At 47.3% G+C, this 23,963-nt stretch overlaps 1 protein-coding gene across 1 annotated transcript in view; it reads right to left on the bottom strand.

Moving 5' to 3' along the window:
- LOC121584695 (voltage-dependent N-type calcium channel subunit alpha-1B-like) overlaps nucleotides 1-23,963 on the bottom strand; it is a 161,591-nt gene that overhangs the window by 32,996 nt on the left and 104,632 nt on the right. The window contains exons 15-22 of the mRNA XM_045225721.1: nucleotides 14,164-14,236; nucleotides 13,927-14,044; nucleotides 6,854-6,921; nucleotides 6,318-6,424; nucleotides 5,067-5,129; nucleotides 775-1,521; nucleotides 376-569; nucleotides 161-287 (exon numbers count right to left, since the gene is read on the bottom strand). Of these exons, the coding sequence (XP_045081656.1) occupies nucleotides 161-287; nucleotides 376-569; nucleotides 775-1,521; nucleotides 5,067-5,129; nucleotides 6,318-6,424; nucleotides 6,854-6,921; nucleotides 13,927-14,044; nucleotides 14,164-14,236 (1,497 nt within the window). The remainder of the gene's footprint in view (nucleotides 1-160; nucleotides 288-375; nucleotides 570-774; nucleotides 1,522-5,066; nucleotides 5,130-6,317; nucleotides 6,425-6,853; nucleotides 6,922-13,926; nucleotides 14,045-14,163; nucleotides 14,237-23,963) is intronic.

Genomic DNA, 23,963 nt, shown 5'->3' with positions numbered 1-23,963 from the left:
TGCCTTTAAGATATGCACTAAAATGTTAACAGGAGTTAAACGTGGGGCCATGTGACAATGTTATCATGTAGCCTGGGACTAAATGGAAGGCAGAGTGTGTGTGGTTTGAATGGTGTGAGTTGTGTAGCATATAGTAGAGCTGTCCACGTGGCCCACTCACACGTTGGTCTGGCCAAACACAAACATGGAGCTGTATGGGAGGATGGGTCTGGGTCCGCTCCGAGTCAGCTCCTCCAGGGTCTTCTTCTCCTCGTTCATAGGCATGGTCTCACAGTCTATACTGTTCACTGGGACACAGACACAAAGGTTTAGATATACCTTAGCAACACAGGACACTGACTGGGAATGAGTGTTAGGGTTAAGGTTGGTACTGACTGGGGATAAGGGTGGTCTCTCCAGGCGGGGAGGTGAAGGTGTCAGGGGGGATGTGGACGGCTGTCTGTCCTGTCCGTCTGACGTTCCTCTGGTTGTCTGAGTCCTCAGCTATCTCTGTGCCCCACCTCTGATCTCCAGGGTCCTGCTGGGGGCTAGTGGCCAGGGAGTCGCCCTCGGACTCCACATATTTGTCCCTGGGAAACAGAGGGAATGACCATATAGCACAACTCATTGATCTTTGGTACTAGGAATACATCTATTCCTCTAAAATAACGTTATAGGATATGCTCTCATCATTGCGAAATGATGTACCATATAGATTTGCAGTAGTTAACCAATATAGTCATGTAGATGTCATCAGGAGAAGTAACAGAGAGACAGGGACTGAGACAGTCTTACTTGTGGCCCTTCCCCCTCTCACTGTGCTCCTCTCCCTCCAGTGTGGACTGGCCCCTGGAGCTGTGGGTCTTGTGTCTCCTCCTCTCCCCATTGGCCCCGTTCTCTCCCCTGGAGCACCTCTCTCCCGAGCGGCCATCTTTGTGGCGTGACCTGCGCTCGTCCTTGCGTCCGCTGTTGACAGTGCCGTTACCCTCTCTGGCCTGTCTGTGGGAATGGTGGTGGCGGTGCTCTCTCTCCCCCGTTCCAGTTCCCCCTCCTCCTTCCTCGTCCACTGAGGTCTGGTGGTGGTGCCTCCTGCCACCCACTCGGTTGTGCGACCGCTCACTCTTCCCCTCCTTACCCCGAGTCCCGTCGGGGTCCTTGCTGCGACTGTGATGGACATGGTGCCTACCCTCTTTGCCTGGATCTCCATTCTCATTGGCCTCATCGATGGGTCTCTCCCTGTCCCGGTGGCGCCTGCGTGGCTGGGGGCCGGCCTGGTCCCCAGGGATATCTGTCTCCTCAGGGGTCCGGGGCTTGAGGTGGCCCATGGGGCCGGGGCCGTCGTGGGGCTCCACGACCAGGGGCCGGTCCAGGTGGGTCTTCATGTCAGGGCGGATGTGCAGGGCGGAGGACATGCGCAGCCTCTCCTCAGGGTCCAGCTCGCTGTACAGGGCCTCACTGCTGGCCCGCAGGTTGTGTCTCCTCAGCTGAGTGGTGCGCTGCTCCCACACTGACATCATCTTCAGAGACTTCTGCTGCTCCTTACTGCAGGTGGACAGACAGGTCAGAGGGACAGCGTAGTTCACCTTTAATAGGGTACACTGAAAAAGTGTCCTTTACTGCATGAGTTATATGTATTTATTATGTATTTGAAGAGAAGGATAATAAGACATACAATTTATATACAGTATGGAGGTTTCTTCACAGCAAAACAGTCCGGTCCCACTCCATTACCACAGGTAAAAAGAGAGTCTTTATGGACAGGCCAAGCATGGTAGACCAAGACCATGCTCTGACATGCTTCATTTGCGTGTCTGTAGAGTACTTTGAAATGGTTGAACACATGCATTCTAAATCAGTAGTCTACCTACCACACGTATTCCAATACATCAAACATGACTTCCTTTGCTGTGTAGAAAACAGTATTAACTTTCCTACAACGGTATGAAAACTATATATTCTATCATGTCTACTTGTTATAGCCTAGTAGTCATGTTCAACCCCAGGGCTCCAATCTTTCCTCCATTACTTACCTGAGAACAGAGTATAGCTCTAAACTATGAAGTCTCTGACTTAGGGGTGAATGGAGAGGTGGCAGGGGATTATTTGAGTGAATTTACAGTATAGTATACGGTACACTATAAGGAGGAGATGATAAATGAATATGTAGGGCAAAGTAAAGAAGCGGGACAAGATTTTGGTTCCATCCTGCTTCAATAATGTAAACACGATGATGATGATGGTCATCACCAGGAAGTTATGTACAGTGAGGGAAAAAAGTATTTGATCCCCTGCTGATGTTGTACGTTTGCCCACTGACAAAGACATGATCAGTCTATAATTTTAATGGTAGGTTTATTTGAACAGTGAGAGACAGAATAACAACAACAAAATCCAGAAAAACACATGTAAAAAATGTTATAAATTGATTTGCATTTTAATGAGGGAAATAAGTATTTGACCCCTTTGCAAAACATGACTTAGTACTTGGTGGCAAAACCCTTGTTGGCAATCACAGAGGTCAGACGTTTCTTGTAGTTGGCCACCAGGTTTGCACACATCTCAGGAGGGATTTTGTCCCACTCCTCTTTGCAGATCTTCTCCAAGTCATTAAGGTTTCGAGGCTGACGTTTGGCAACTCGAACCTTCAGCTCCCTCCACAGATTTTCTATGGGATTAAGGTCTGGAGACTGGCTAGGCCATTCCAGGACCTTAATGTGCTTCTTCTTGAGCCACTCCTTTGTTGCCTTGGCTGTGTGTTTTGGGTCATTGTCATGCTGGAATACCCATCCACGACCCATGTTCAATGCCCTGGCTGAGGGAAGGAGGTTCTCACCCAAGGTTGATGGTACATGGCCCCGTCCATCGTCCCTTTGATGCGGTGAAGTTGTCCTGTCCCCTTAGCAGAAAAACACCCCCAAAGCATAATGTTTCCACCTCCATGTTTGACGGTGGGGATGGTGTTCTTGGGGTCATAGGCAGCATTCCTCCACCTCCAAACACGGCGAGTTGAGTTGATGCCAAAGAGCTCGATTTTGGTCTCATCTGACCACAACACTTTCACCCAGTTCTCCTCTGAATCATTCAGATGTTCATTGGCAAACTTCAGACGGCCCTGTATATGTGCTTTCTTGAGCAGGGGGACCTTGCGGGCGCTGCAGGATTTCAGTCCTTCACGGCGTAGTGTGTTACCAATTGTTTTCTTGGTGACTATGGTCCCAGCTGCCTTGAGATCATTGACAAGATCCTCCCGTGTAGTTCTGGGCTGATTCCTCACCGTTCTCATGATCATTGCAACTCCACGAGGTGAGATCTTGCATGGAGCCCCCAGGCCGAGGGAGATTGACAGTTCTTTTGTGTTTCTTCCATTTGCGAATAATCGCACCAACTGTTGTCACCTTCTCACCAAGCTGCTTGGCGATGGTCTTGTAGCCCATTACAGCCTTGTGTAGGTCTACAATCTTGTCCCTGACATCCTTGGAGAGCTCTTTGGTCTTGGCCATGGTGGAGAGTTTGGAATCTGATTGATTGATTGCTTCTGTGGACAGGTGTCTTTTATACAGGTAACAAACTGAGATTAGGAGCACTCCCTTTAAGAGTGTGCTCCTAATCTCAGCTCGTTACCTGTATAAAAGACACATGGGAGCCAGAAATCTTTCTGATTGAGAGGGGGTCAAATACTTATTTCCCTCATTAAAATGCAAATCAATTTATAACATTTTTGACATGCGTTTTTCTGGATTTTTTGGTTGTTATTCTGTCTCTTACTGTTCAAATAAACCTACCATTAAAATTATAGACTGATCATTTCTTTGTCAGTGGGCAAACGTACAAAATCAGCAGGGGATCAAATACTTTTTTCCCTCACTGTATGTTATACAAGTAGATTGTCATGGCCACCATAAGTTAGTTTACCTCAAGTAGTGATGGACTGGGGTGCAGACATAACTCCTACAACACATAAAGGAGCACATTGAAACAAACAAGGGGCAGACTAAGAGTAAGCTCCCTAAAAGTGCCATCAACAGGTTAGGAGACATTGAAAACAAACACAGGGGGAAACAAGAGTTTAGAAAGACTGAAAGAGGAGAAACATGGGGCGACACGAATAACACAGAAACCAAAGAACTTACTTCACTGAGAGGAGAACTGAAAATAAAGAAGCCAAGGGAAAGACCCAGATGTTGGTATTGCACAACAATAAGGATACTTAGTACCTGACGTTATCTTAAACAATCCTACCCCCAGGTTATATTATCCTTGTAAATATGAAACACTAGTCCCTAATATAAATGAGTGGCATGGCACTTCAGCCAAACAAAGGGTATTTCAGTTGTGTGTGTGTGTGTGTGTGCGTGTGTGTACATCCGTGCAAGTTTGTGTGTGTGTTTTGCCTCTCCAGCTGCCTGGCAGTGGCATCTGGTCCCGTGGCACATGGTGGCCATTACAAACCTGCTCAGATGGAACTGCTGACTCACTGAGCGTCAGCAACAGTTTCTAGTGGCTTTGCTGTGGGTCATTAAGACAGGGAGTGAGAACGGCTTTCAGTCCCTCCCCTACAGAACGTCTGCTCTACACAACAGGGGCCTGCTGTTAACTGAGCCCAGCCCAGCAGCACAACACACCACCTCTGAGTGGTGAACCCAGCATAGGCAGGAAGTCATTCTTTAGAGAGGGAGAGTCACGAGGAGAGCTCAGTCACTGCAACAAGTGCAGATGTACAGTATTCAATATATTCACTGGTCCATCATGACAAACACATGTAGATACAGCATGAGCATACCATATCATGACACCTGTTTCTGAGAAAGGCTTCCACATTCATCTGCAACAGTTCTACACAGTGGAATACTCATAATGGTATGACACCATGCTCAGGAGAACAGTTCAGAGTCAAGGGGGAGACAGGGGGAGGGGAGGTAGGCTGTTGGTCCAGTGTTCGTTTACAGCCAAGCTCAACATTAGGCATGATAACGATAGATTAATTGGCTACTGTACATAGTGAATGGGACCCAGGCTAGGGAGGAGGAGGAGGAGGAGGAGGAGGAGGAGGGTGATGGAGTAAAGTGTAACGGAGAGTAAACACTCACAGTGAATTAACGCTGCAGACGGACGAGCTGCGAGAGATTGCACCTTGACTTTGCTTTACAAAACTGCACATGCAAAAAAACAAAAGTTGGGGGAGGGAGAACAAAAGAGTGGGAGAGTTCAGGGTCAGAAGGAGGCCAGGACACCCTCTTTCCATTCATCCATCCGTCTGTCTGTCCCTGTACTTTCCCATTAGGCGTCAACTCAATGGGAATCTCAGTTTGAGACCAACAGATTGAGGAAACAAAGGAATGATAGCAGCAGTTTTGAGACATTCAACCTCCAAGACAATAGTGAATATAGTCATATCTCACATTGCAGAGACAAAAATCTCTATGCAAGAGATTTATAGGTGGCATGTTTCAAGTCCGATTACATTACATTTATAATTTGTTTGAGGATATATGGAGGAAAAAATTCTCAAAACCCATATTAATAAGGTTCTACAAATTGATGGCTACATCACATTTTTTAAATAACAAGATAAAACAGTGCTTTGAAACATTTAAGACAAAACATTTAAAACAATAACAGAATCACATATCCTGCTACCATCTACTATGAAGACACTAATTGCAGGTGTTATACATACAGGTGAACGTCAGTGACTGATATGCCACATACAATGACTGATATGCTCGAAATCTCATGTGGACTATCTATTTAGCTAGCTCAATTGACATTTTATGTTAAGTGCCTGTCACGCGAAAGAGATTAGTGGTGGGGTCCAACAATGGTATACACCACAGAACCACAGAACCATGTGTCTGAATGTACAGCGTTGCATGCTCAATCTGTGCTCATTGTTTATTAAATTACCTTGCTGGCATTGCCCTCTCCGCTCCATGTTGGCCTGTGTACAGCATACTGTGTAGCCTATGTAGGGGTGGGAGCCAGAGTATTAAGGTATCTCTGACCCTTCTAAAGCCTTTTACTAATTGCTTCTCACACATTTACAACATTGAGCCCTACAGTGACTCAAAGAGAGAACACATGATCTATCAAAACACTGGGAACAGAAGGGTTAAATCATACAAAACTCAGAAGAACACAATCAACAAAAAACTGGGCCTACAGACAGGATAATACAACTTACAGTATGCAGAGCCACAAACAACACAACATCTCATGTAGACAAACTTAAAATAATATAAAAGAGCATCTCTCAGGAGGGGGAGACAGTGTGGTGTGCTTGGGGGGAGGGCAGGGGGGTAGCAGGGGGAAACTGGATCAAACGCCAGATCATGACTTACACTGTGATGGAGATGTTAGCTGCCGACATGGGGCTAACCTCCTTCACCTCCTTGACCTTCTGGAGGGCCATCTTCTTGGTGATGGCCACCTCCTGCTCCTCCTCGTCCTGGGGAGCACATACACACAGAGGAAATAATATCACCCAGGGGTGGGTAGGAGAGCCATCAATGGAGACATGATGATAAGCCCTGCCACAAGCCAACAAATCAACGCCATCAACTCTTTCTGGAGTGGCCGCTAAGATTTAAGCCTCTTCCCTCCAGTTAGGAGGTTCATTGCCTTGAGTTATTGACCAGGATAAACATCAGTCATCCCAGAACAGCACCCAGACAACAGGGTTAAAGAACCAGTAAAGTAAGGCACTATATATCCTAATAGGAATATTACCTCTCTAATTCAACAAGCATAAATACAGGGATGAAATTCCATGTGGCGTTTGATTAGACAGCTGACTTTTATGATGGATCATCAGCTGAACTCTCGCTCTCTCGCTCTCGTTCAGAGGCTGAAAGCCCGACTGTACTATGTACTGTACCTTAGTGAGCTCCTGTGCGTTTGCAAGGTTGTCAACAGCGATGGCCAAGAAGACATTGAGGAGAGTGTCTGATCAGTGAGGGGTCAGGAAAGTTCAAACAGTTAATCAGTCAATCAATATTTACATCGGATCCTAATCATCCTATACAGCAAGGCTTGACATTAACTATTTTATGACACAAGTAGGACAGATTTTTTACTTATCCAAAAGCTCAAGTTACTTGTCCCAACAAAGAAAAAGGTCTGTACCACCATTTTTACGGCATTGTATGATGCAAGGAAGCACTTTACAAAATAAAACACTTTACAATATTTTTTACCATAGAGAATCAGACAAAAATGTAGGCTACACTCTGCCTATTGGCTTTTTTGCATATTCAAGCAGGTCTCAAAATACAACACTGCCCCTTTAACGCAAATCAAACATTTTATTTGTCACATGCACTGAATACAACAGGTGTAGACCTTACTGTGAAATTATTACTTACAAGCCCTTAACCAACAATGCAGTTAAGAAAAAATAAGAGTTAAGAAAACATTTACTAAATAAACTAAAGTAATAAAAAAGTAACACAATTAAATAACAATAACGAGGCTATATACAGGGGGTACCGGTACCAAGTCAATGTGCGGGGGTACAGGTTAGTCGAGGTAATTAAGGTAATATGTACAATGAGGTAAACAAGTATTTGATCCCCTGCTGATTTTGTACGTTTGCCCACTGACAAAGAAATGATCAGTCTATAATTTTAATGGTAGGTTTATTTGAACAGTGAGAGACAGAATAACAACAAAAAAATCCAGAAAAATACGTAAAAAATGTTATAAATTGATTTGCATTTTAATGAGGGAAATAAGTATTTGACCCCCTCTCAATCAGAAAGATTTCTGTCTCCCATGTGTCTTTTATACAGGTAACGAGCTGAGATTAGGAGCACACTCTTAAAGGGAGTGCTCCTAATCTCAGTTTGTTACCTGTATAAAAGACACCTGTCCACAGAAGCAATCAATCAATCAGATTCCAAACTCTCCACCATGGCCAAGACCAAAGAGCTCTCCAAGGATGTCAGGGACAAGATTGTAGACCTACACAAGGCTGGAATGGGCTACAAGACCATCGCCAAGCAGCTTGGTGAGAAGGTGACAACAGTTGGTGCGATTATTCGCAAATGGAAGAAACACAAAAGAACTGTCAATCTCCCTCGGCCTGGGGCTCCATGCAAGATCTCACCTCGTGGAGTTGCAATGATCATGAGAACGGTGAGGAATCAGCCCAGAACTACACGGGAGGATCTTGTCAATGATCTCAAGGCAGCTGGGACCATAGTCACCAAGAAAACAATTGGTAACACACTACGCCGTGAAGGACTGAAATCCTGCAGCGCCCGCAAGGTCCCCCTGCTCAAGAAAGCACATATACAGGGCCGTCTGAAGTTTGCCAATGAACATCTGAATGATTCAGAGGAGAACTGGGTGAAAGTGTTGTGGTCAGATGAGACCAAAATCAAGCTCTTTGGCATAATATGCCTTTGGCATCAACTCAACTCGCCGTGTTTGGAGGAGGAGGAATGCTGCCTATGACCCCAAGAACACCATCTCCACCGTCAAACATGGAGGTGGAAACATTATGCTTTGGGGGTGTTCTTCTGCTAAGGGGACAGGACAACTTCACCGCATCAAAGGGACGATGGACGGGGCCATGTACCGTCAAATCTTGGGTGAGAACCTCCTTCCCTCAGCCAGGGCATTGAAAATGGGTCGTGGATGGGTATTCCAGCATGACAATGACCCAAAACACACGGCCAAGGCATCAAAGGAGTGGCTCAAGATGAAGCGCATTAAGGTTCTGGAGTGGCCTAGCCAGTCTCCAGACCTTAATCCCATAGAAAATCTGTGGAGGGAGCTGAAGGTTCGAGTTGCCAAACGTCAGCCTCGAAACCTTAATGACTTGGAGAAGATCTGCAAAGAGGAGTGGGACAAAATCCCTCCTGAGATGTGTGCAAACCTGGTAGCCAACTACAAGAAACGTCTGACCTCTGTGATTGCCAACAAGGGTTTTGCCACCAAGTACTAAGTTATGTTTTGCAGAGGGGTCAAAATGCATTAAAATGCAAATCAATTTATAACATTTTTGACATGCGTTTTTCTGGATTTTTTTGTTGTTATTCTGTCTCTCACTGTTCAAATAAACCTACCATTAAAATTATAGACTGATCATTTCTTTGTCAGTGGGCAAACGTACAAAATCAGCAGGGGATCAAATACTGTTTCCCCTCACTGTAGGTAGGGGTAAAGTGACTATGCATAGATAATAAACAGCGGGTGGCCATTTCATTAACTGTTCAGCAGTCTTATGGCTTGGGGGTAGAAGCTGTTAAGGAGCCTTTAACCCAATGATCTAACCCCTTTTAAACATTTTGTGTTTGAGCTAAAGACCATTAGTTTATGTGATAAACGGGGACAGAGCTAGAGCGGTGTTGGTGAGACAAGGGTGGATCCCGAAGGGGACCGGGGCTGGGTCTTTTTGCAAAAATGTCTGTAGAGTCCGAATGGCTTGAGCGACAAACTATTAAAAGCTATCTATCAAAAACTGAGACTCGCATGAACCTGCACATTCAACATGTTTTGTTTACAAGCTACGCAAGAGTTGTTAGAAGGTAAGGGGTTCTTCTACATAGAAGATCATAGGAAAGAAAATGGCGCCGGAGGGGATGGCTGCCGTTTTACGGGCTCCTAACCAATTGTGGTATTTTGTGTGTTTCTTCGCATTGTATGTAACTTATTTTGTACGTAATGTTTCTGCTACCGTCTCCTATGACCGAAAAGAGCTTCTGGATATCAGAACAGCGATTACTCACCTTTAACTGGACGAAGATTTTTTCTTTAATGAGTATGACGCGAAGCATTTACTGCTGCTTCTGGACAAGTCTCAAATCCCCATCATTCACATGAAGAGGAGACGGAGATACAGAGGCGCAAATCCGGGTGCCTTGTGAGAATTCGTCAGCGAGTGGGTAACCCACTTCTACCATCCGTCCTATTGGCATACGTGCAATCACTTGAGAATAAACTGGATGAGCTCTGTTTGAGACTATCCTACCAACGGGACATTAAACACTGTGGCTGAACGACAACATAGATATACAGTTGGCTGGATTTTCCGTGCATCGGCAAGACAGAACAGCTACCTCCGGTAAGACGAAGGGCGGTGGTCTGTGTTTATTTGTCAATAAGGTTTTGATGTTTTGCTCGCCTGAGGTAGAGTACGACATGATAAGCTGTAGACCACACCATCTACCAAGAGAGTTTTCATCTATATTTTTTGTAGCTGTCTATTTACCACCACAAACCGATGCTGGCACTAAGATCACAGTAAACGAGCTGTATAAGGCCATAAGCAAACAAGAAAATGCTCATCCAGAAGCGGCACTCCTAGTGGTCGGGGACTTTAATGCAGGAAAACTTAAATCCGTTTTACCTCATTTCTACCAGCATGATTAGTGTAAAGTTAGCTAGCTACATAGTTGTCTTGGTATCAAAGACAAAGGTGTAGTATAGAGAAACTATCGAGGTTAGCTAGCCAGCTACATTATCAAACAGTCAACACCGCAGCCACTGCTAGCTAGCCAACATTACCAGCTAGCAGTATTGTATCATTTTAGTCAATGAGAATTTTGCAACGTAAGCTTCACTTTCTGAACATTCGAGATGTGTAGTCCACTTGTGTAGCTAGCATGACTGACTTTGTGCTAGCTAGCCAAAGTTTAATTACTTCTGCGTTATGAAAGGAACTAGACACGGACATGACTGATCCATTGGTAGTTTGTTGTAACCAAGTATTGGTGCTAAACCGTGTGTTATTGGATTCTAGCATGCTAGTTAGCTATGGCGTCATAGGATACGGTGCCCTGGGCGGTTTTCACAGAAGAATACTGTACCAAGTTAGCTAGCTGAATAAACTAAGTTAGTCTATTCCTGGAAACATTGAACTACTGTAGATTACAGCAATTATAATTTCTAAAGTGGAAGTTGGAAGAGTTGTATTTGAGTGTTTCAGTGAAAGGTTAGTGAGGGAGGCCTCGTTTCCCCAGATGTTTAGTTAATTTCATTCCGATCTCCTTTGCATTAGTGTAGCCTTTTCTGTAGCCTGTCAACTATGTGTCTGTCTATCCCTGTTCTCTCCTCTCCGCACAGGCCATACAAATGCCTCACACGCGTGGCTGCTGCATCTCTAACCTGGTGGTACCTGCACGCACGACCCACGTGGAGTTCCAGGTCTCCGGCAGTCTCTGGAACTACCGTTCTGCGGCCAACAAGGCAGAGTTCATCTCAGCCTATGCAATCTCCTGATTCTGCCTCCTCAACCCTCCTCTCCTCCCTTTCTGCATCTTTTGACTCTCTATGTCCCCTATCCTCCCGGCCGGCTCGGTCCTCCACTCCTGCTCCGTGGCTAGACGACTCATTGCGAGCTCACAGAACAGGGCTCCGGGCAGGCGAGCGGAAATGGAGGAAAACTAGACTCCCTGCCAACCTGTCATCTTTTCACTCCCTCCTCTCTACATTTTCTTCCTCTGTTTCTGCTGCTAAAGCCACTTTCTACCACTCTAAATTTCAAGCCTCTGCCTCTAACCCTAGGATGCTCTTTGCCACCTTCTCCTCCCTGCTGAATCCTCCTCCTCCTCCGTGGATGACTTCGTCAACTATTTTGAAAAGAAGGTTGACGACATCCGATCCTCATTTATTAAGTCAAATGACACCGCTGGTCCTGCTCACACTGCCCTACCCTATGCTTTGACTTCTTTCTCCCCCCTCAAAAAAACAATTTTTGTAAAGGGGTGGGGTGGGGTGGGGTAGGGGGAGGGTAGAAGGATTACTTTTATCCTATCCCAGGTATTCCTTAAAGAAGTGGGTTTTCAAGTGTCTCTGGAAGGTGGTGAGTGACTCCGCTGTCCTGGCGTCGTGAGGGAGCTTGTTCCACCATTGGGGTGCCAGAGCAGCGAACAGTTTTGACTGGGCTGAGCGGGAACTGTGCTTCCGCAGAGGTAGGGGGGCCAGCAGGCCAGAGGTGGATGAACCCAATGCCCTTGTTTGGGTGTAGGGACTGATCAGAGCCTGAAGGTACGGAGGTGCCGTTCCCCTCATAGCTCCGTAAGCAAGCACCATGGTCTTGTAGCAGATGCAGGCTTCAACTGGAAGCCAGTGGAATGTGCTGAGGAGTGGGGTGACATGAGAGAACTTGGGAAGGTTGAACACCAGACGGGCTGCAGCGTTCTGGATGAGTTGTAGGGGTTTAATGGCACAGGCAGGGAGCCCAGCCAACAGCGAGTTGCAGTAATCCAGACGGGAGATGACAAGTGCCTGGATTAGGACCTGTGCCGCTTCCTGTGTAAGGTAGGGTCGTACTCTGCAAATGTTGTAGAGTATGAACCTACAGGATCGGGTCACCGCTTTGATGTTAGCGGAGAACGACAGGGTGTTGTCCAGGGTCACGCCAAGGCTCTTTGCACTCTGGGAGGAGGACACAACGGAGTTTGTCAACCATGATGGCGAGATCATGGAGCGGGTAGTCCTTCCCCGGGAGGAAGAGCAGCTCCGTCTTGCCGAGGTTCAGCTTGAGGTGGTGATCCGTCATCCACACTGATATGTCTGCCAGACATGCAGAGATGCGATTCGCCACCTGGTTATCAGAAGGGGGAAAGGAGAAGATTAATTGTGTGTCATTTGCGTAGCAATGATAGGAGAGACCATGTGAGGATATGACAGAGCCAAGTGACTTGGTGTATAGAGAGAATAGGAGAGGGCCTAGAACTGAGCCCTGGGGGACACCAGTGGTGAGAGCACGTGGTGCGGAGACAGATTCTCACCACGCCACCTGGTAGGAGCGACCTGTGAGGTAGGACACAATCCAAGAGTGAGCCGCGCCGGAGATGCCCAACTCGGAGAGGGTGGAGAGGAGGATCTGATGGTTCACAGTATCAAAGGCAGCAGATAGATCTAGAAGGATGAGAGCAGAGGAGAGAGAGTTAGCTTTAGCAGTGCGGAGAGCCTCCGTGACACAGAGAAGAGAAGTCTCAGTTGAATGACCAGTCTTGAAACCTGACTGGTTTGGATCAAGAAGGTCATTCTGAGAGAGATAGCAAGAGAGTTGGCTAAAGACGGCACACTCAAGAGTTTTGGAGAGAAAAGAAAGAAGGGATACTGGTCTGTAGTTGTTGACATCGGAGGGATCGAGTGTAGGTTTTTTGAGAAGGGGTGCAACTCTCGCTCTCTTGAAGTCGGAAGGGACATAGCCAGTGTTCAATGATGAGTTGATGAGCGAGGTGAGGTAAGGGAGAAGGTCTCCGGAAATGGTCTGGAGAAGAGAGGAGAGGATAGGGTCAAGCGGGCAGGTTGTTGGGCGGCCTGCCGTCACAAGTCGCAAGATTTCATCTGGAGAGAGAGGGGAGAAAGAAGTCAAAGCATAGGGTAGGGCAGTGTGAGCAGGACCAGCGGTGTCATTTGACTTAATAAATGAGGATCGGATGTCGTCAACCTTCTTTTCAAAATGGTTGACGAAGTCATCCACAGAGAGGTAGGAGGGAGAGGGAGGAGGAGGAGGATTCAGCAGGGAGGAGAATGTGGCAAAGAGCTTCCTAGGGTTAGAGGCAGAGGCTTGAAATTTAAAGTGGTAGAAAGTGGCTTTAGCAGCAGAAACAGAGGAAGAAAATGTAGAGAGGAGGGAGTGAAAAGATGACAGGTCGGCAAGGAGTCTAGTTTTCCTCCATTTCCGCTCGGCTGCCCGGAGCCCTGTTCTGTGAGCTCGCAACATTGTTATAGTGTAAAAATCTATGCTAAATCATGTTACTATCACAGGCCCCATGATGCTTATAGAGAAATTATCATTCGTTACTCATTGTGTACTTATTCCTCGTGTTATTATTTTTAATATTTTAATATTTTTTCTCTCTCTGCATTGTTGGGAAGGCCCGTAAGTTAGCGTTTCACTGTTAGTCTACACCTGTTGTTTTCGAAGCATGTGACAAATAAAATGTGATTTGATTTAATCAATGCAGGTCGATCATCCAGATAGGATACAGTTTCCAAACAGGGTGAGAACGATGAAGTAGATGGAGGAGAACATTCCCCGCCGAACGCCCCCCTGGGACTCTATCCCATGATACATCACTGCATTCCAGTCCTCTCCTGTCAGAATCTAGGAGACACAAACATATTGTCACAGATTTAGCTAATGGTATTACAGTAGTTATAATATAAAGTGATTTTCAAAAGGCAAACAAAGCACAACTTCATTGAGCATTTTGTAAACATCACCTGGAAAACTGTGAGAATGGCTGCTGGAAAGGTGTCAAAGTTTGTTGTTGGTGTCTCCTCTTCAAAATTAAACCTGCAGGAGGAAACAGATTAGAGAGGTTGTTAACTTTGAGCTATGCCTTGCTAGCACACAGGTTCACACTATATATCATAATCCCTCATCACTTTTGTGACCATTGAAATATTTAGAAGAATCCCACTTAGTCATAATGTATTATTGTGTTGCGCCAGCACAATATTTATAGTACATCTTGCTGCTGTCAGAGCCCTAACAGCTTGGTTGGCTACCGTAAACCTCTCTGTCAAGGCTGATTTCACAGCAGCACAGTAGAACACATTCCTAGCTAATGGGGGAGTTGAAGATAAGCACAAACTAATCTTGATATTCTATATTGCTCTGTGTGAATCTACAGGGACCTCATTACACCTTCCAACAATGAGAGTGATGCAGAAAGCAAACTAAGTGGGTCCTCTCTCTGCCTGCTAAAATCCTTGGTGCATATACAGACATTCATTAGTACATGTCTCATTAGTTTCCCAACTAGAGAAAAGACAATGCAGGTCAGCATAAAACCCTGTTTAATCCACTCTACTGTCTGGTAAAAATATGTGCATCTGTACAAATGAATCATCATAAACTACCAAACAGGACAAATAAATACAATAGAATACAATAGATAAAACAAGTGACAATAGATAAAACAAGTATAGTGTGCATCTAATACTGTATGTATCTCACTAAATGTGTTTCTTTTCTTTTCACTGGGACAGGCATGACGTTGAATATACACTGAGCGTACAAAACATTAATTATCCTTCATTATATTTCTCAAACATGACTGGCGTTTACCCTATATTTACAGTGCTTTGGTAAAGTATTCAGACCCCTTGACTTTTCCACATTTTCTTACGTTACAGCCTTATTCTAAAATTGATTAAATTGTCGTCCCCCCCCCCCCCATCAATCTACACACAATACCCCATAATGACAAAGCAAAAACAGGTTTTTAGAAATATTTGCTAATTTATAAATAAATAAATAATAATATTGCATTTACATAAGTATTCAGACCCCTTATTCAGTATTGTTGAAGCACCTTTGGCAGTGATTACTGTGACGAGGTGAAATGAAGGAGTCAGGCGCAGGAGGTAAAATACCGAAGTCCAGAGTTTAATGCGTTCACATATATCAAACGCCCCAAGCGTCAAAAGGAACAAGCTCAAGGGAAAACATCCACCTTGGTAAATACAATGTAGAGTAGCTCAACCGAGATAACATGTTCTCAAAATAAACAATCACTCACAAAGACAAGGGGAACAGAGGGAACACTTATACACATACTAATTAGGGGAATGAGCACCAGGTGTGTGTGATTGACAAGACATGACAAGTGGAGTGATGAGAATGAGATCGGCAGTAGCTAGTACAGTAGCCTGCCTGAACAAGGAGGAGGGGCAGCCTCGGTGGACATTGTGACAGTACCCCCACCCCCCCCCCCCTTGACGCGCGGCTCCAGCAGTGCGCCGACCCCGGCCTCGGGGGCGGACAGGAGGACGCGGAGCAGGGTGAGTCGGATGGCGACGGTGGAAATCCCTCAACAGGGAGGGATCGAGGATGTCCCGCCTTGGGACCCAGCACCGTTCCTCCGGACCGTACCCCTCCCACTCCACAAGATACTGAAGGCCCCCCACCCGACGCCTCAAATCCAGGATGGAATGGACCGAGTACGCCGGGGCCCCCTCAATGTCCAGAGGAGGTGGAGGCACAACCCGCACCTCAGACTCCTGGAGCGGACCAGCTACCACCGGCCTGAGGAGAGACAGATGAAATGAGGGGTTAATACGGTAATCAGGGGGAGTAACAACCTGTATGTCACCTCATTCATTCTCCTCAGGACTTTAAACGGCCCCACAAACCGCGGGCTCAGCTTCCGGCAGGGCAGGCGGAGGGGCAGATTCCGGGTCGAGAGCCAGACCCGATCCCCCGGTACGAACACCGGGGCCTCCCTGCGGTGGCGGTCAGCGTTGGCCTTCTGACGACGCACGGCGCGCTGGAGGCGAACGTGGGCAGCGTCCCAAGTCTCCTCCGCGCGCCGAAACCAATCATCCACCGCAGGAGCCTCGGTCTGGCTACTGCCAGAACCGGTTGGTAACCTAAAACACATTGGAAGGGTGTTAGGTTAGTGGAGGAGTGGCGGAGAGAGTTCTGAGTATATTCTGCCCATGGCAGGAACACCGACCACTCCCCCGGCCGGTCCTGACAGTAGGTCCACAGGAACCTACCCACATCCTGATTCACCCTTTCCACCTGCCCATTACTCTCGGGGTGAAATCCAGAGGTCAGGCTGACCGAGACACCCAGACGTTCCATGAACGCCTTCCAGACTCTAGACGTGAACTGGGGACCCCGGTCAGACACTATATCCTCTGGTACCCTGTAGTGCCGGAAGACGTGAGTAAACAGAGTCTTCGCAGTCTGCAGGGCCGTGGGGAGACCAGGCAGAGGAAGGAGGCGGCAGGACTTTGAAAAGCGGTGGTGTTACCTTGTGAGGGGGGAAGATCTGTGAGGAAATCAATACTTAAGTGAGACCATGGTCGTTGTGGAACTGGTAAAGGTTGTAGCTTACCCGCTGGGAGATGCCTAGGTGCCTTACTCTGGGCGCACACTGAGCAGGAGGACACATACACCCTCACGTCCTTAGCCAAGGTAGGCCACCAGTACTTCTCGGTCAGGCAGCGCATTGTACGACCGATACCTGGATGACCAAAGGAGGGTGACGTGTGTGCCCAGTTGATCAAACAATCACGGATAAGCGCAGGCATGTACTGCAGCCCAGCTGGACACTGCGGTGGAGATGGATCTGTGCGTAATGCCTGCGCTATATCCGCATCCATCGCCCATACTACAGGTGCCACAATGCATGAGGCCGGGAGTATGGGGGTGTTGTCTCTGGGCCTCTCCTCTGTATCATACAGCCGAGACAGTGCGTCTGCCTTCAGGTTCTTTGTACCCGGAATGTATGAGAGTGTGAAATCAAACCGGGTGAAGAAGAAGGCCCACCTGGCCTGGCGAGGAAAGGGTGTTTCGCCCCTTCGAGCCAATATCTCCACACCGTCAAAGCTCGGACAACAGCCAACAGCTCCCGATCACCAACGCCGTAGTTCTGCTCCGCCAAGCTTCTTAGAAAAGAAGGCACAGGGGCGGAGCTTGGGTGGCGTGCCCGAACGTTGGGATAGTACAGCGCCTATCCCTACCTTGGACGCATCCACCTCCACTACGAACGGTAGTGATGGATCGGGGTGAGCCAGTACCGGGGCTGAGGTGAACAGATCCCGCAATCTATTGAAGGCCAAATATGCCTCAGCAGACCAGCGGAGCCGGGATGGCCCACCCTTCAACAAGGAGGTAATGGGAGCTAAGACCTTGCCAAAGCCTCGAATAAACCTTCAATAGTAGTTGGCAATGCCAAGGAAGCGCTGCACCTCCTTTACCGTGGTTGGAGTCGGCCAATTACGCACGGCTGAAATGTGGTCTCCCTCCATCTCCACACCTGTGGTAGTAATGCAGTATCCGAGGAAGGAGATTGACTGCTGGAAAAACTCACACTTTTCTGCCTTGGCATAAAGATCATTCTCCAGCAGTCAGACCAGTACCTTGCGAACCAGGGACACATGCTCGGCGTTCGTAGCGGAATACACCAAGATGTCATCGATGTAGACCACCACACCGCGACCAAGCATGTCCCGAAACACCTCGTTCACAAAGGACTGGAAAACGGATGGAGCATTCATCAAACCGTAGGGCATCACCAGGTATTCATAATGCCCCGAGGTTGTGCTGAATGCTGTTTTCCACTCATCCCCTTCCCAAATACGCACCAGGTTGTAGGCACTCCTGAGGTCTAATTTTGTGAAAAGACGGGCCCCAAGCATTGACTCAATCACTGAAGGAATGAGGGGAAGAGGATAACTGAATCGTACCGTCACATTATTCAGTGGTCGATAATCAATGCACGGGCGTAAACCGCCATCTTTCTTTTTCACAAAGAAGAAGCTTGAGGAGGCAGGTGAAGTGGAGGGACGTATATATCCCTGCCGCAGGGACTCGGTGACGTATGTTTCCATAGCCTCCATTTCAGCCTGCGACAGGGGATACACATGACTCCTGGGAGGTACAGCGTCTACCCGAAGGTTTATCGCGCAATCCCCCTCCCGATGAGGTGGTAATTTAGTCACTTGCGTCTTGGAAAACGCACGCGCCAGATCATGGTGTTCGGGGGGAATGCGCACGGTGGGGATACCGTCTGGACTTTCCACCGTAGTTGCACCAACGGAAACACCTAGACACCTACCCCGGCACTCACACGACCACCCCGTAAGAACCCTCTGTGGCCATGAGAACTTGGGGTTGTGCAGGGCTAACCACGGGATACCCAAGACTACAGGGTAAGCAGGAGACTCAATAATCATAAAGTTGATCTGCTCAACATGCGTCTCCTAATCATGGTGACTGAACCCGTAACCTCCTTAACCAACCCGGACCCTAATGGTCGACTATCAAGTGCTCTGATGGAGAGTGGAATGGATAGGGGAACCAGTGAAATGCAGTGACGGCGTGCAAATGCCCTGTCCATGAAGTTCCCAGCTGCGCCTGAATCGACTAGCACCTTACACTGGGAACCTATCAAGTGATCGGGGAAGGAGATAGGTAAAGTACATTGCGCCGCAAAGGGCTCTGAACATGTTTGGGTGTTCGTTACCTGGGGTGATGCGTGAGTACCCTGCCTACCGCCTCCAGACCCAAAAGCACGTTGACAGCGACGTGAAGTGGATTGTCCCTTCGTGCCACCAGTGGGGCACTGTCGCTGTCCTCCTGTGCTCTCTCAACCGGTGGCTCCTCCCAGCTCCATCTGCTCGGGGTCAGAATCATCCGGAGTGAGAACGGGCAGACCCCTACAAGGACGTCCTCTGGCTGCCAGCAGATTGTCCAGCCGGATGGCCATGTCTACCAGTTGGAAGAATGATAGCATGGCATCCCGGCAGGCTAGCTCCCGTTGGACGTCCTCTCTTAAGTGGCACCGGAAATGGTTGATTAGGGCCAAACATTCCACCCAGACCCCGCTGCCAGCGTCCGGAACTCCAGTGCGTAGTCCTGTGCGGTCCTCGTCCCCTGACTTAAATGGACCAGTCGTTCACCCGCCTCTCGACCCTCAGGCAGGTGATCAAAAACTGCCCAAACTCCCCGTAGTCCTCCAGCGCGGAACCTCCCTCGTTCCACACCGCGTTGGCCCACTCCAGGGCTTTCCCACAAAGGCAGGAAACGAGGACAGATACCTTCTCCCGCTCCAGGGGTGCCGGTCTGATGCTGGAGAAGAATAACTCCAGCTGGAGTAAAAATCCCTTACATAGCAACGTCGTCCCATCAAACGCCGGTGGCCGGGATATCTGGATCCGTTCAGGGGCTGGGGTGTATGTAGCTGGATCCGGTTGACCAGCTGGTCTCGAGAGATCGGGTCCTCCTCTCTCCAGGCGTTGAACTGCCTGAAGGACCCGATCCATCGCTTCTCCCAAGCTGGCTAGCATCGATGAATGCTCCTGAACCCTTGTTACAACTCCAGGCATGCGGTCTTCTCCTGCTGGCTCCATATCAGGTGAGTGATTCTGTGACGAGGTGAAATGAAGGAGTCAGGCGCAGGAGGTAAAATACAGAAGTCCAGAGTTTAATGCGTTCACATATATCAAACGCCCCAAGCGTAGCACTCACGTCTGTAGCCATGAAGTTCTTTGAAAGGCTGGTCATGGCTCACATCAACACCCTAGACCCACTCCAATTTGCATACCGCCCCCAGATCCACAGATGATGCAATCTCTATTGCACTCCACACTGCCCTTTCCCACCTGGACAAGAGGAACACCTACGTGAGAATGCTATTCATTGACTACAGCTCAGCGTTCAACACCATAGTGCCCACAAAGCTCATCACTAATCAAATGAATGTACCATAGGTGGACTCCAATCAAGTTGTAGAAATATCTGAAGGATGATCAATGGAAACATGGTGCACCGGAGCTCAATTTTGAGTCTCATGGCAAAGGGTCTGAATACTTATGTAAATAAGGTATTTCTTACTCAACAGTTTCCTGTGTGTTTCAAGAATGGTCCACCACCCAAAGGACATCCAGCCAACTTGACACAACTGTGGGAAGCATTCGAATCAACATGGGCCAGCATCCCTGTGGAACGCTTTCGACACCTTGTAGAGTCCATGCCTCGACAAATTGAGGCTGTTCTGAGGGCAAAGAGGGGGTGCAACTCAATATTAAGAATGTGTTCCTAACGTTTTGTACGCTCAGTGTAGATGATATTCAAAGAGTGCATAACGCATAATGATCCATGCCACTGGATGGAACACCTCAGCTCAAGTCGATTTGTCTAGCATATATTTCCTGAACAGCTTTGAGTGGTCAGGCTTTGGCTGGATCTGGCTAGGTGAAGCAGCTTCACAACAACTAGTCCTTAGTATATTTCTGATTTAACACTGTACTGGAAGAGCCGGAACAACACAGACTGAGCACTGCACTGAAAGAGCCTGAACAACACACAGCCTGATTTAACACTGCACTGGAAGGTCCTGAAAAACACAGATGGAACACTGCACTGGAAGGGACTGCACTGAAAGAGCCTGAACAGCACAGACTGAGCACTTCACTGAAAGAGCCTGAACAACACAGACGGAACACTGCACTGGAAGGGCCTGAACAACACACATCCTGATTGAAAACCACCCTGAAAGGGCCTGAAAACACACACACTGACTGAACACTGCACTGGAAGAGCCTGAACAACACACAGCCTGATTGAACACTGTACTGGAAGGTCCTGAACAATACATAGCCTGATTGAACACCGCACAGAAGGTCCTGAACAACACACATTCTGACTGAACACTGCACTGGAAGAGCCTGAACAACACACAGCCTGACTGAACACTGCCCTGGAAGAGCCTGAACAACACACATTCTGACTGAACACTGCACAGAAGGTCTTGAACAATACACAGCCAGACTGAACACTGCACTGGAAGAGCCTGAACAACACACATCCTGACTGAACATTGCACAGAAAGAGCCTGAACAACACAGACTGACTGAACACAGCACTGAAAGAGATTGAACAACACAGACTGAACACTGCATTGAAAGAGCCTGAACAACACAGACTGAATACTGCACTGAAAGAGCCTGAACAATACAGACTGAACACTGTACTGAAAGAGCCTGAACAACACACGGCCTGATTGAACACTGCATTGGAAGGGCCTGAACAACACATATCCTGATTGAACACTGCACTGAAAGAGCCTGAACAACACAGACTGAGCACTTCACTGAAAGAGCCTGAACAACACAGACAGAACACTGCACTGGAAGGGCCTGAACAACACACATCCTGATTGAAAACCACCCGAAAGGGCCTGAAAACACACACACTGACTGAACACTGCACTGGAAGAGCCTGAACAACACACAGCCTGATTGAACACTGTACTGGAAGGTCCTGAACAATACATAGCCTGATTGAACACCGCATAGAAGGTCCTGAACAACACACATTCTGACTGAACACTGCACTGGAAGAGCCTGAACAACACACAGCCTGACTGAACACTGCACTGGAAGAGCCTGAACAACACACATCCTGACTGAACATTGCACAGAAAGAGCCTGAACAACACAGACTGACTGAACACAGCACTGAAAGAGATTGAACAACACAGACTGAACACTGCATTGAAAGAGCCTGAACAACACAGACTGAATACTGCACTGAAAGAGCCTGAACAATACAGACTGAACACTGCACTGAAAGAGCCTGAACAACACACGGCCTGATTGAACACTGCATTGGAAGGGCCTGAACAACACATATCCTGATTGAACACTGCACTGAAAGAGCCTGAACAACACAGACTGACTGAACACTGCACTGAAAGAGCCTGAACAACACTGACTGAACACTGCACTGAAAGAGCCTGAACAGCCCAGACTGAAAACTGCACTGAAAGAGCCTGAACAACACAGACTGAACACCGCACTGAAAGAGCCTGAACAACACACAGCCTGATTTAACACTGAACTGGAAGGTCCTGAACAACACAGATGGAACACTGCACTTGAAGGACCTGAACAACACACACTGACTGAACACTGCACTGAAAGAGCCTGAACAGCCCAGACTGAACACTGCACTGAAAGAGCCTGAACAACACAGACTGACTGAACACTGCACTGGAAGAGCCTGAACAACACAGACGGACCACTGCACTGGAAGGCCCTGAACAACACACACACTGACTGAACACTGCACTGAAAGAGCTTGAACAACACACAGCCTGATTGAACACTGCACTGGAAGAGCCTGAACAACACACAGCCTGATTGAACACTGCACTGGAAGAGCCTGAACAACACACATCCTGACTGAACATTGCACGGAAAGAGCCTGAACAACACAGACTGACTGAACACAGCACTGAAAGAGATCGAACAACACAGACTGAACACTGCACTGAAAGAGCCTGAACAACACAGACTGAACACTGCACTGAAAGAGCCTGAACAATACAGACTGAACACTGCACTGAAAGAGCCTGAACAACACATGGCCTGATTGAACAGTGCATTGGAAGGACCTGAACAACACATATCCTGATTGAACACTGCACTGAAAGAGCCTGAACAACAGACTGAACACTGCACTGAAAGAGCCTGAACAACACACAGATCCTGCTTCCATTATGTCAGCAAGGGAGTGATTCTACTGTAGTTAATATTCCCAATGTCAAGGCATGCAAACCTAATTTCTCTCTGGATCAGCTGCATTCGTCTATTTGTTTTTAATGTCCTCTCTGCCTGCGCTTTGTGCATTTAGATCACATGACTGTAGTGTTTCTGAATTTAAATTAATTATTAAGCCCACGGCTGAAGTTGAAAAACACAGAGACCATCTACTCTGTTTCTGAGTGCGATCAATAATTCATAGAGCGGAGTAATGAAAATCTCTCCTTTCCATACTGCTACTCCACACCGTTACCCACTCTGCATTCCATAATACTAGAGCAACAATGCATGGTAGTAAAAACAACTTACATCTATATTACATCACAAGCTAAATGGTAATGCTAACAATAATACAACTGGCTAATGTTGAGTATCTCCATGGGTAATACAGTACAGTGTGTGTTCTGGACAGGAGCTTTTTACCATCAAGGACCACTTTGGAAACAAGTGTTTTAATTAATAATTTTACAGTGGCTTGCGAAAGTATTCACCCCCCTTGGCATTTTTCCTATTTTGTTGCCTTACAACCTGGCATTAAAATTGATTTTCTGGGGGTTTGTATCATTTGATTTACACAACATGCCTACCACTCTGAAGATGCAAAACAATTTTTTTTGTGAAACAAACAAGAAATAAGACCAAAAAAAATTAAACTTGAGCGTGCATAACTATTCACCCCCCCAAAGTCAATACTTTGTAGAGGCACCCTTTGCAGCAATTACAGCTGCAAGTCTCTTGGGGTATGTCTCTATAAGATTGGCACATCTAGCCACTGGGACTTTTGCCCATTCTTCAAGGCAAAACTGCTCAAGTTGGATGTGTTCCACTGGTGTACAGTAATCTTTAAGTCATACCACAGATTCTCTATTGGATTGAGGTCTGGGCTTTGACTAGGCCATTCCAAGACATTTAAATGTTTCCCCTTAAACCACATGAGTGTTGCTTTAGCAGTATGCTTA

This window comes from Coregonus clupeaformis, chromosome 16, assembly GCF_020615455.1.
Source record: "Coregonus clupeaformis isolate EN_2021a chromosome 16, ASM2061545v1, whole genome shotgun sequence".
Classification (NCBI taxonomy): domain Eukaryota; kingdom Metazoa; phylum Chordata; class Actinopteri; order Salmoniformes; family Salmonidae; genus Coregonus; species Coregonus clupeaformis.
Note: the sequence above shows the minus strand (reverse complement) of the source record. Positions and strands in the feature narration are given on the sequence as shown.